General features: G+C 42.8%; 1 protein-coding gene across 11 annotated transcripts in view; it reads left to right on the top strand.

Moving 5' to 3' along the window:
* Positions 1-12,544, top strand: part of IMMT (inner membrane mitochondrial protein) — a 36,071-nt gene extending 23,527 nt beyond the window's left edge. For 7 of the 11 annotated variants that reach the window (XM_055120068.1, XM_055120078.1, XM_055120074.1 and 4 more), the window contains 7 exons: positions 109-244; positions 1,088-1,217; positions 2,632-2,646; positions 5,001-5,224; positions 7,949-8,080; positions 10,486-10,615; positions 11,605-12,544. In XM_055120068.1, coding sequence (XP_054976043.1) covers positions 109-244; positions 1,088-1,217; positions 2,632-2,646; positions 5,001-5,224; positions 7,949-8,080; positions 10,486-10,615; positions 11,605-12,227 — 1,390 coding nt within the window. In that variant the 3' untranslated portion in view covers positions 12,228-12,544. The remainder of the gene's footprint in view (positions 1-108; positions 245-1,087; positions 1,218-2,631; positions 2,647-5,000; positions 5,225-7,948; positions 8,081-10,485; positions 10,616-11,604) is intronic. The other 4 variants (XM_055120070.1, XM_055120077.1, XM_055120075.1 and 1 more) reach the window with 1 other exon arrangement.
* Positions 12,545-12,977: the final 433 nt, after the last annotated feature.

Below are 12,977 nucleotides of genomic sequence, written 5' to 3'. Positions count from 1 at the left end.
AAGTTGTATTTTTTTATAGACTTCTTAAAACTAAGTAGTGTATTGACTTCGAACTCTCTAATAAAGTTGACATGGAATAACCTAAATATTTCTCTTATTGGTTTCTAGAGAGCATTTAGAGAAGATGAAAACTACACTTGAACATGCAAAGGAAAAAGAGGTTGCAGGGGCCAAGCCATACATCGCTTCGGCAGAGGAGAAGCTTCACAACATGATAGTCGATCTGGATAAGATGGTCCAGAAGGTGTGTTTCCCAGGTCTTTTACAGGTGGACTTTTTGTTTGTTTTGTTTTGAGGCCACACCTGGTGATGCTGAGGGGTTACTCCTGCTGTTTACTCAGGGATTATTTCTGGTGGTGCTCAGGGGGGCCATATGGGATGCCGGGGATCTGACTTGGGTCAGCTCCTTACAAGGCAAGTGCCCTGCCCACTGTACTGTATCTCTTGCCCCTACAGTTGTTTTTGTATTTATTTACTTATATTTGGTTTGGAGGCCACACCTGTCTGTGTTCTCAGAGATCACTCCTTTTGGGCCACAAGAGACCATTGGGTCAAATCCAGGTTTGGCCATTGTGGAAGGCAAGTGTCCTACCCAGTGTGCTATCACCAGTTTCTGATTTTCCTTTTTGATATCATCTCTTTGGGCAGAAGGTTTTTAAGAATTTAGGTGAATAATACTAGTCCTGCCATTGCCTTTACTTGCCCTATAGATAATATCATTTGTGACAAATATCGAAACCTTGCATTGGACACAAAGTAAGATATTCTGTATTTTTGAAACTTTTTATAATTGGTAATATTTTTGGTCCTGTTTATGAATCCCTTCTGAAAATGGCTATTTGGTAGCAGATCTGTTTCTGTAATCTGAGGTAGCTTCCGTGAGCCAGAGAAAGAGGGTTAGAACAGTAGGAGGGGAAAGCTTGTTGGTGGCTCCTGCAAAGAACTAGGAAACAAAGCTTGTCTGATCCTTTTGCAGAACTTCACATTTCTAGTCCATCATAAATAGATGGATGAATATTGTGTGTATTTTGGAATGATTCCGGGTGATTTTTGTCCAGCTAGCTACATACTCTTTGTTTTTGTTCAGGTCCAGGCAGCACAGTCTGAGGCCAAGGTTGTGTCTCAGTACCATGAGCTGGTGGTCCAAGCTCGGGATGACTTCAGGCGGGAACTGGACAGTATTACTCCAGATGTCCAGCCGGGGTGGAAAGGGAAAAGTAAGTGCAAATGAAGTTTCTTTTCGTCTTTTTAGCAGCTGATCAACTTACCTAAACTTGCTCCAACTCTAGTCATCTAGTTTAAATTCCTCTGGAATGCAAATTTGTTGAGTGTGCTGAGCAGTTACTTTGGTGTTTCATCACAGTTAAATAACATGCCTGCCGTGTATTCGGTTAGTATTAGCTTTGGGGGCGTCAGGTCCAGCCAGGGTTTCATTCTAAATTCCATGAATCCAGTGTGGTCTTGGCTACTCAAAAACAAACCAAAAAAGGAATTCAAGTGAGGATGACTTTATGATCTTGAATCTGTTAGAATATTATCTATTTGTAAAAAAATTTAAAAAATTGGTAATATGCTGAATTACTTTAGGGCATCCCCTCAGACTGCTTTGCAACAGTACTATGTTGAGAACACACCCAGGGGTGCTGTAAGAGAAAGGAAAACTTGTCATTCTTGACCTTGAATTGCTCATGCTCCAGGATCTTTGCTCAGGAATTACACTGCATGACTGCAAGGGAAGTCACATTTCTGTGAAATGCTGTCACAGAGTAGAAAGAATCACATCTGAAATCTGAACTCATTTAATAAACTCGGTAATAATGCTTAGTATTGCTTTTTTTGTTTCTCTGAGTTTTATTTACCTAAGATTCTGTATGTCTGGTGATACCTAATCCTTGTGTTCTCTGTAACTCTGACATACTAGTAGGTAATGCTAAGCTGCTTTTTCTATTCTGAGTGCTGCTTATGTATTAATTCATTTAATTTCACAACAGACCTAGGGAGGTAAGTTTGCTATTGTGCCCATTTTACTATTATTTCATGGGGGTACTCAGGTTACTCCTGACTGCTCTCAGGGATCACTCCCGGCAGTGCACGAGGAACTGAATGGGATTTTGGAAATCGAACCTTAGGTTGGCCACTTGAAATGCAAGCACCTTGCCCTCTGTGCTATCCCTCTGGCCCCTATTGTGCCCATTTTAGTGATGAGAAAACTGAAGCAGTGGATTAAGTAATTTGCCCAAATTTGATTTTCTGGAGGGTAGGTTGTTTTGTTGTGGGGCCACACTGCATGGTGCTGAGGGGCTGCACCTGTTTTTCCCAATGCACACTTTACTGGGGATGGATCCTGGGCCGCCTCTGTACAAACGTGCACGTAGCCCCTTGAGCGCTCCCCCAGAATTTCCTTCTTCACTAGCTTTACTTCACTGGTCTCTGCCGGATTTACTGTACTTGAAGCATGTCACGGGCCCTCCCATCCCCCCCCCCCTTTATGGGTTTTGAGAAGAGGCCTGAGTAGGCTTTTTCTGGGATTCCTTTTTAGCTCCCTTTGGTTTTCTCTGATACTCTGTTCAGTGGTCATTAATTGAAATGTAAAAAATATTTTTTTCAAACTGTTTTTCTTTTTCTTTGTAGGTATTTCTGATCTAGGTGAGTAATTATGTATATTTTATATTTAATAGCTCTTTTTTTGTTTGTTTTTGAGACTTCAGAGACTAAAGCCTATTTTTTTTTTCCAGTGTTGGGGATCAAACCCAGGGCCTCACACATGAGAGGCATGTGATCTACCACTGAGCCACATCCTTGGCCTTTGAAGTCTTTTTCTTTGCTTATGATTCTTATATTAAACTATCTGAATAATATAGACTAGAATTCACTTGCATGTGATAAATCTGACTTGGAGTTTTTGCTATTCATTAACTGTCAGGAATATAAAATTTTACCAAGTGATCTGAAGCCTATAGATAGATGTTTGTGTATGTGGGTGTGTGTGAGAGACATATATATATTTATGGGGTTTTGTTTGGGGGGTTGGGGGTGGGCATACATGGCAATGCTCACAAACTATTCCCAGTGCATTTGTGGGGGACTGTGCATTTTTGGGGATTGAACCTGGGTCTCTTGCATGTAAAGCCTGAATACTAACTCTTTGAAATATCTTCCTGACCCCTATATTTTATATGTAATTTTAAACTTTAGAAAAGTAGAAAGCAAGTAATCATCATAGATCCATCACCCAATTTCAACAGTATATAGCACATTGCTAGTTTTGTCATATGCGGATCCCAAATACCATCTTTTCACTCTTAGATACTTCTAATAATGTTTTTAGGAAAGATAATCACACCAAAAATAATTTTTCCTTAATGCCATCAAATATCTGTCCCATTTTCAGATATCCAAAACCATTTCATAGAATGATTTTTTTCAGTTACTTAAATATTTGTCTTTGTCTATAGGACATACTTACTGAATTTGGTCAATAAACCTTAATTTGTTTGACTTTTTGCCCTTTCATAGAATTATCATGTATCCAGTAGTATTTCTTTTTAAATATATTTATTTATCTTTTTTTGCAGGGGGTGGGGGTCACATCCGGCAATGTTCAGGAGTTACTCCTGGCGGTGCTCAGGGGACCATATGGGATGCTTGGGATTGAACCCAGGTCGGCCTCGTGCAAGGCAAATGCCCTACCCTTGGTGCTAACGCCTCGGCTTCCTCCAGTAGTATTTTTGACTTTGTGTATCTTGGTTGAAACCTTAATTCTTTACCTGTCTATTGGTAACACACTTAAGACTACAAGATTTGGGGGGAATATATTTTAAGCTTAAGTCAGTATTTTTGTGCTTCAGTAAATTAAGTAGTTTGTAAGTGATTCCAATACACAGCACTAGTTATACATCACTGTTTAAGTATAGAAACAAAAGGGGGAACGAGGAAGAAAATAGGAACAAAAATGTTAATAGGGAAAAGTATGAGAATATAAGTTTTAGCAGAAGTGATTTTTAATTGGGACATATTCCCCTTTGGACATGCTGCATCCCAGTTTCAGTGCATGATTTCCCTCCCCATCTCTCTCCCTTCCTGCTCATATTTCCTGAGTAAAATTTAAAAAATTTTTTTCTTCTGGGTGCATGAAAGAAAGTACAAAAATGGTTGTTTATATAAGATGCATCTTGCATCTTTTTTTTTGTTGTTTTTTGATTTTGAGTCACACCCGGCGATGTACAGGGGATACTCCTGGCTGTGCACTCAGGAATTACTCCTGGCAATGCTGGGGGACCATATGGGATGCTGGGAATCGAACCTGGATCAGCTGTGTGCAAGGCAAACACCCTACCCACTGTGCTATTGCTTCAGCCCCAAGATGCATCATTAATAGCAAGATTATGTTGAGTGGACAACACCTGTTTATAATTAGTTCAGATTGGAAATTTGAGTTCCGGGAAATGAATTGATTATATAATTTATGACTTACCTAAATTACTTTGCGTGGTAGTGATTTGACTTAAGTTATTGAACACTTAATATACAAGTTTTTGATTGCATTGGAGAATGTAAATCTCTTTCCAAATGTTAGTTACTCTTTGCAGCTGTTAACAATTAAAATCTGGGGCTGGAGCGATAGCACAGTGGGTAGGGCATTTACCTTGCACACAGCCAACCCGGGTTCAATTCCCAGCATCCCATATGGTCTCCTGAGCACCATTAGGAGTGGTTCCTGAGTGCAGAGCCAGGAGTAACCCCTGTGCATCGCCAGGTGTGACCCCAAAAAGCAAAAAAATAATAATAATAATTAAAATCTAGCCGAAGCAAGTTACATTATAGATACATAATTTTAGTGAGATCATTCACATTCTGTGTTTAGTGAAGTAAAATAGTTTTGTTTCTTTTAAAAAGAAATGTGCTTAGACAAGTGTGAGAGGGATGAGAAAGATAAATGGTCAGGAGAGAATAGGTGTGTCCAGTCAGTCATTAAAATTTTAATATGCTTTTCTGTTCAGCTGACAAGCTGTCCACAGATGATCTGAACTCTCTGATTGCTCATGCACATCGCCGCATAGATCAGCTAAATAGAGAACTGGCAGAACAGAAAGCCAAAGAAAAGCAGCACATTTCACTTGCTTTGGAAAAACAGAAGCTGGAAGAAAAGCGGGCATTTGACTCTGCAGTGGCAAAAGCATTAGAGCATCACAGAGGTGAAATACAGACTGAACAGGACAGAAAGGTAAAGAAATTCCCTTCAAAAGACAGTCTAGGTTTTGTGTTACACCTGACGGTGCTGTGACCTGAACTTGAAGCATGCACAGAACCTGTTGCGCTACCATTCATCCCCTGTTTAAAGTTGATTTTCTGCTTTTAAAAAGAATACTGGTAGTCACATGAAAGTAGTAGACATGCCTTTACATTTTGTGAATGGAGCTTGGACCCTTGCTGTCCAAATCAGAACTTCTAGAAAGGATTGATATAGCAGGTTATGTGAGCAGTTGCAGGAGTGTAAAAAGTAATAAGCTGCTGGTATTTGGGATTGTTGGCTGTATCTTTTCCCACTGGATCCTCTGTTCCCAAAGAAGTACTGAAAGATGGGGCTGGATCAACAGTACAGTGGCAGAGCCTTTCATGCGGCCAACCCGGGTTCAATTCCCAGCATCTCATATGGTCCCCTGAGCACCAGCAGGAATAATTCCTGAGTGCAGATCCAGGAGTAACCCCTCCTGTGCATCGCCGGGTATGACCAAAAAGCCAAAAAAAAAAAAAAATACTGAAAGAATTAGTTGGGTTCTGAGTAATTTTTTGTCAGCCTGTATTATTAAGTAGCTGATGGTTGAGGATGGATGAGGCAGTAGACTCTCTGGCCCATCTGTTGACTCTCTGGCCCATCTGTTGAAGAGGTGTCTGAACCCGACTGGCTCTTTCAGTCTGCTTGTGTCCTCACAGCAGCACTGCTGACCCAAAGCTCGCTCTTGACCTGATGCTTCTAGAGCACCACACCCCACTCTTCTGCCTTCTCCCCGATCTGGCTGGCCACTCTTTGGGTTCCTTAAAGTAGCATGCAGAAATTTGGTCTTGTCTCCAGAACCTGGTCTTTGACCCTTGCTGTCCAAGTCAGAACTTCTAGAAAGGATTGATTTAGCGGGTTATGTGAGCAATGCAGAAGACATTTGTTTTGCTGGCTCTGACATTAATCTCTGCATCAGGCTCTTGTCTAATAACTGACTTGGTGTGTCTCCTGATGAATTTTCAGTGGTTGTTTTAAATTCATTATGTTCAAGTAAACTTCTTGAATCTCTCCCACCTCTCTTCTTGCCCATTCAACTTCTTTTTCTCTAAATAAACCACCATCTGTGCATTTTCACATCCTGTTCCTTTATAAATATAATCAAAGTGTCAAAAGTACAGCCCAAATTTGTTAGCTCTTCTTTCTCTTCACCACCGTCTTTGTCCAAAGTATCCATCTTCCAAAGTATCCATCTTTCTGTTGCCTATTTATGTGGATAAATGAACTCTTTTTTTTTTTTTCCTTTGGCTTTTTGGGTCACACCCAGCAATGCTCAGGGATTACCCCGGGCTCTGCACTCAGGATTAACTTCTGGCATTATTCGGGAGATGATTTGAGATGTTGAGGATCAAACCCAGGTCAGCCACATGCAAAACAAATGCATGCAGCCCATAATACCTGCTGTAATGTAACTCTGGCCCTGACTTTAGTATTCTCATTTGATACTAGGCTGAAAATCCTCCAGCTAATGCCCACTGCAGTTACTGTAAACCCCTTGGCCTTTTCATATTCTTCCTGCTTGTTGTGGGTCAAGAAAAAAGAAAAGGCTTTTCTTCCTTTCACTGCTTAAGTGCCTTGTCACTATCTTTGGTGCCTTTGCTACATATTTTGCCTGGAGTCTTTGCTCTGATCTGTACATTGTTCTGGCACCTTTTTTAATTTTTCACTCACTTTGGGCCACTCCTGGCTGTGCTAAGGTTTTACTCCTGGCTCTGCTCCTAGCAGTGCTCCAAGGACAATACAATCAATACAGACAATACAGTACTGGGAATTGAACTGGGGCAAGCTGTGTGCCAGGCCAGTACCTTAACCCATGTCCTATGACTGTGGCTTCTTTATTATTCTTGGTGGTGAGGGAATCATACCCAGAACTTCCAATATGCAAATAGTTGTTTCACCACTGAGCTAAATCCCAGCCTGGGAATCTTCCCTCATAACGGAATATGTGATTTTGGATGCCATCGACTTTGTTTTCTATGGAAGACAGCCTAGTGATGTGGAAGAATCCCAGGTTTCTAGGCTAGAGACCCTTGTTTGGAATAGGATTTTTATCACATTTAGCTTTCTGATTCAGGTAAATAGTGAAATATGAGTACATAGGTTGGAGTGCAGGAGAGTGGAAGTTACTTTTCTATTTAAAGAAATATTTTATGGGTATGCTTGGGTTACTTCTGGCTCTGCTCAGAGATCATACCTGGCAGTACTCAGGGGACCCTGTGGGGTAGCAGGAAATGTCTGTGCATGGCAGTCACCCTACCTCCTGCACCATCTCTCAGATCGAAGAAGTGTGTGTGTGTGTGTGTGTGTGTGTGTGTCTGTGTGTCTGTGTGTCTGTGTGTGTGTCTGTGTGTGTCTGTGTGTGTGTTGAGGGAGCAGCACAGGTAGCAATGCTAGAATCTATTGCTGGCTCTGTGCTTAGGAGTTTCTGATATTGTTCGGGGGACCATGTCGAGCGTGTGTGCGTGCTTAGGAGTTTCTGATAGTGTTCGGGGGACCATGTCATGCCAGGGCTTGAACTGGCATCAAACTGGTATTGGCCACATGCAAGACCTGCACGTACTTACCTCCTGTACTGTCTTTTCAGTCCAGAAACTGCTACTGTTGTTACTAGTCTTTCTCTTTTCCTAAAAATATATGAGGATGAGAACTAACCATGTCTGCTGGGTTTTGCAGGTAGAGGAAGTGAGAGATGCCATGGAGAATGAAATGAGAACCCAGCTTCGCCGGCAGGCTGCTGCCCACACGGATCACTTACGAGATGTCTTAAGGGTGCAGGAGCAGGAACTGAAATACGAATTTGAGCAGGTGAGGGACTATTTTAAAGCATCAGGTCCCCTTCTACCTCTTTTTCTCCTTTACATTATTAATCACTTCTCCTTTCCTTTTAATGAACTCTGCCAGTCACTCCGAGGATTTGCAAGAATGGGGAAAAGATTAATCTTTTGCTGATCCAGGGATCGAACCTATGTACCAGTGAGCTATGTTCGGGAGAAAGATACCAAGTCTTGGTAGAATAGACCTTTTTGTATATCTCCAAAACTGCTATTTACATAAAGGCACAGAATGAGATAGAGATCTATTTATCTCTGCATACATGTTATTGATTAGATGTATTTTGTACTTTAAAACTTTGACATATAGGGGATTTTAGGAATGCCGAAGATCACAACTGCTACGCCCCACCTTCAAACTCCCAGAGCTTTTCTGGTAGTGCTCAAGAGTTTATATCTTGGGCCAGAGAGATAGTATCTGAGATAAAGCACTTGCCTTATATGAGGCTATGGAAGTAGTGACACTGGTTCTAATCCTGAGTACTACCAAGGATCACTCCTGAGCACAGAGCCAGGAATAGCCCTGAGCAGCACAAGGTGTGTCCCCAACCCCCCTTCTCCTTAAAAATGTTATTTTGGGGGCTCGAGAGAGAGAACAGGATGTAAGTGTTTGCCTTGCATGTAGCCACTTTATTTCAAATTCCTGGCACCAAAGATTGGTCCCCCTGGCATTGCCCAGAGTACACCCTGAGCACTGCCAGGTGTGGCCCAAAAACTTTAAAAAATAAAAATTATATTTTGAGGAAATTCATCCAAAAGGTTGTTTGGAAATCAAAGCAGATCATCAGAGTATTCTTTTATTTTTTCCATTCCACAAGTTGTTTTATAATATAGTAAATTATTTTATCTTAAAAGAAGGGGTTGAACAGGGCTGAAGAGAGAGTACAGGAACTGGGGCACTTGCCTGGTGTGCAGCTGATCTGGGTTTGATCCCTACAATGATTACAGTCCCTGGGTACCACTGGATGTGACATACGTGCAACAAAAGGAGAAAGGAATAAGTTTTCTATGTAGAAAGTTTTTCAAAAATTTGAAATTCATGCCAGTATTAAAAAGCCATTTTATTTTCGTTTTATTTGTGGGTTTACACACTTTTTCCCTTTCCCTTTTTTTTTTTTTTTTTTTTTTTTTTTGTTGTTGTTGTTGTTGTTATGTTTTTTTGGCCTCCCGCCTCCCAAGCGGCACTCAGTGCCACTCTTGGTGGTACTTGGCCTGGGGTTTGGTGTTGTTTGGGGCCTGCACTGCTGGGAACATCTAGGGCCCACCCAGTCATGGGCAGGGCCTGTGCTTTATGCATTTCGAGGCGTGCTTTCCTCCTTGAATATACACTCTTAGGTGGGGCAGTTGTATATGGTTCATGCACAGTGCTTGTTGGGGCAGAGGGCACTCAGCAGCCAGGTGTGGCATGGGTGAGGCCCTGGGTCTGATCTGCCAGCGCCACCCAGGACCTTAACTTTTCTCTTTGTTTTTGGGCTATTGTATGCAGTGGTGCTTGGGAGGGTTACTCCTTGCACCCTATTAGGAGGTTGCTCCTTGCAGAGCTAGGGGCGTGTGGTGCCAGAGACCACATAAAATTTGTATTTCACCCTCACTTCCACGTCAGCATCATCCCTGCTTTGAGAAATTTTTTTTTAATATTTTTTTTAAAATATTTTTTATTTCTGGACCACATCTAGTGATGCTTGGGGGCTACGACTGACTCAGTACTTAGTGGTCACTCCTGGTGGTGGTGAGCATCTCACATGCTCAACTTCTGCCCTACTTTTCTTTTTAATGCTGGCAGGTTGTATCTCACTATTTTGTTTTTTGTTTTTTTTGTTTTTTTGTTTTTTGTTTTTGGGGGGGGGGAGGTTGGCATCATCTTTCCAGAGATGCCAAGGCTGGTAGGTTATACCGTGAGGTGGTGTACAGCTGAACCCTGAGGCCCTATGCATGCTAGCATGCATCCCAGCCCTGTACAGCACCTCCTCGGCCCTGGATTTCACCTTTGGGGGGTTTGGGCCACAACCAGGCATTGCTCAGGGCTTACTACTGGGAGTCCTCAGGGAACCATATGGGGTGTTGAGAATTGAATTCAGGTAGGCCGCATGCAAAGCAAACATTCTACCCTATACTGTTGCTCCAGCCCCACTTGGATCTCACTTTTAACAGCTACCTACTACTCCTGGTCCATTTACTATGAAATTTGTCTCATTAATACATTTGCAGAAAATCAGACATCACAAAGAAGTTGGAAATTTTTTTTAAGACTCACAGTATGCAAGTCTTGTGTCACTGGAGATCATAGGTGTCTGTTTGCTTTTGGAAGAAGCTGTTGCTAGTGACAGACATTAAGGTTGCATCCGTTATTTTCTGTGTGCTGTTTATGTTTTATTTTAGGACTTGATTGATAAGCTTGCTGATCAAGAATTACAGTTTCGTCGGCTCAGTCAGGAGCAGGTTGACAACTTTACTTTGGATATAAACACTGCCTATGCCAGGCTGAGAGGAATTGAACAGGCTGTTCAGAGTAAGCACACGAACCTCTTATAGATAATACTATTCAGTCCAACTTCTTAGAATAATTTTTTTTTAACTTCTTGTGGGGCTGGTGGGATAAATGCATTAACATTAGGCATGGGCATACTACATTTTACTCATCTCTTAGATAAGAAACCTCGAATGTGATGTTTGATAACAAGAAGTTTTTAAGAATCCAAACAACAAAGAGTTCGTTCATTTCTTATTTGATGGGCATCATTGACACAGCGGTGTGCAAAGTCGCTTACCCAGCGCACATGTCTCACATGGCTTGGATGGGAAAAACGGCCGTTGTGAACATGTGCCTGTCTCCACTGCTGTCGGAGTGCTGCGCTTTGCACCTGCCAAATGAGCAGCAGTTCCTTCCGCCTCATTGCACCCCAGTGAAGGAAGGTGAACTAATAGGAGGAGGAGATTGATTGAAATGGGTTTCTTTACCTTTTTTTTTGTTTGTTTTTTTGTCTGTTTCTTGGGCCACACCTGGTGAGGCTGAAGAGTTACTCTTGGCAGTGCTCGAGATCATGTGGGGTGCCAGGGATGAAAGTCTGCCCCCCTCCTCCTGCACCCCATGAATTGAGTTTCTTTGGGATATTTGTGCAATCAGTTTTATCTCCCTTCAGTTAAAGCTGAACTAAAGACTCAAATTTTAAGATCCGAAGGTTTAAGTTAATATTCTTTTGCAAGAAGGAATTCATTCACGTAAATTTTAGTCTAAATATCATGATCTTTTTACTGTAAGGATTTCTAAAAAGCCATTCTGAGAATAAGTGTCTGCATTCAAGGCCCAAATATCACAGCCTAGAATTGTGCTCTCTGCCGAGAGCAGCCTGGAAGGCGCTTGCTGGAAACAGGTGCTGCAGTGGCTTTGGGCATGACTGTGTGACCCTGTCCACCCCATTGGCACGGGCTTGCTGAGGTACTGCAGTTCCGGCGCTGTGAGGACCGTGTGTTTCCTCGTCTTCTTTCCCTGTGCCATAGGCCACGCTGTTGCTGAGGAGGAGGCGCGCAAGGCCCACCAGCTGTGGCTGTCGGTGGAGGCGCTGAAGTACAGCATGAAGACGGCGTCCGCAGAGCAGCCCACGGTCCCCCTGGGGGGTGCAGTGGAGGCCATCAAGGCCAGCTGCGCCGACAGTGAATTCGCCCAAGCTTTAACTGCAGCTATCCCGCCCGAGTCCCTCACCCGGGGGGTGTACAGCGAAGAGACCCTTAGAGTTCGGTTCTATGATGTCCGGAAACTGGCCCGAAGGGTAGCTATGATTGATGAGACCAGAAATAGCTTGTATCAGTACTTCCTTTCCTACCTGCAGTCCCTACTCCTGTCCCCACCGCAGCAGTTGAAGCCACCCGCAGAGCTCCGCCCTGAGGACATAAACACATTTAAGCTACTGTCCTATGCCTCCTATTGCATTGAGCATGGCGATCTGGAGCTGGCAGCAAAGTTTGTCAATCAGCTGAAAGGGGAATCCAGACGAGTGGCCCAAGACTGGCTCAAGGAAGCCCGAATGACCCTAGAAACAAAGCAGATAGTGGAAATCCTGACGGCATATGCCAGCGCCGTAGGAATAGGAACCACCCAGGTGCAGCAGGAGCAGGCCCAGTAAGAGCTTTGTAAAGCCACATTTGGTGTCAGGAGAGCTGCGGTGAGACATGAAGGGTTTGCGACAGGGTCCCAGAATGGTCTAGAAAGCGGGCAGTGACCGTGCTGCTGTAAATGTTCACACCTGTTGCATTTCTGTTCTTTCCATTTGCTATCATGTCCGTGAACACCGGGAGTACTTTCTTTGCAACTCGTGTAACATTTTCCGTTTTTCAGGTTTTACTGATCAGGCTTGTGAGCCAATCAAAATAATGTTTGTGATCCCTATTACTATTGATTTTGCCCTTGGAGCAAACTGAATAAAACAAAGATGTAAACTGAGTAGCTTTTTAAAAACTGTCGTTTCTAGTTTTGCTTTGTGTGCACAGCATTTTCTTAAGTAGCAAAGGAGGGAGAATATAGTGGGTGACACACTTCCCTTGCACTGAACACTCCCAGGTGTGGCCTAGAAACAACAAACAAGTAGCAACAGCAGAAGTGGGAAGTCGGAATTGCTCCCAGGGGCTCAGGTTTTGGTGTGCTGATTCCTACTGGTCAGACTCAGAAACTGATTCTGAAGCTACAGTGACATATATAATTGCAGCTCTACCACCTAGTGATAGTCACTATACAAGACACACAGGAAATGGTGTGTATCCCAAATTTTACAGGTATTACAGGAAAATAATTGTGCGTGTATGTGTATAAGTAATAAGACCTGGCACCACCAGGAAAGGAGAAGGTGAGTTGGCCAGAAAGCCTAACACAAAAAATA

Source organism: Sorex araneus, chromosome X (assembly GCF_027595985.1).
Source record: "Sorex araneus isolate mSorAra2 chromosome X, mSorAra2.pri, whole genome shotgun sequence".
Taxonomy (NCBI): domain Eukaryota; kingdom Metazoa; phylum Chordata; class Mammalia; order Eulipotyphla; family Soricidae; genus Sorex; species Sorex araneus.
This window is presented reverse-complemented; position numbering and strand designations above follow the sequence as displayed.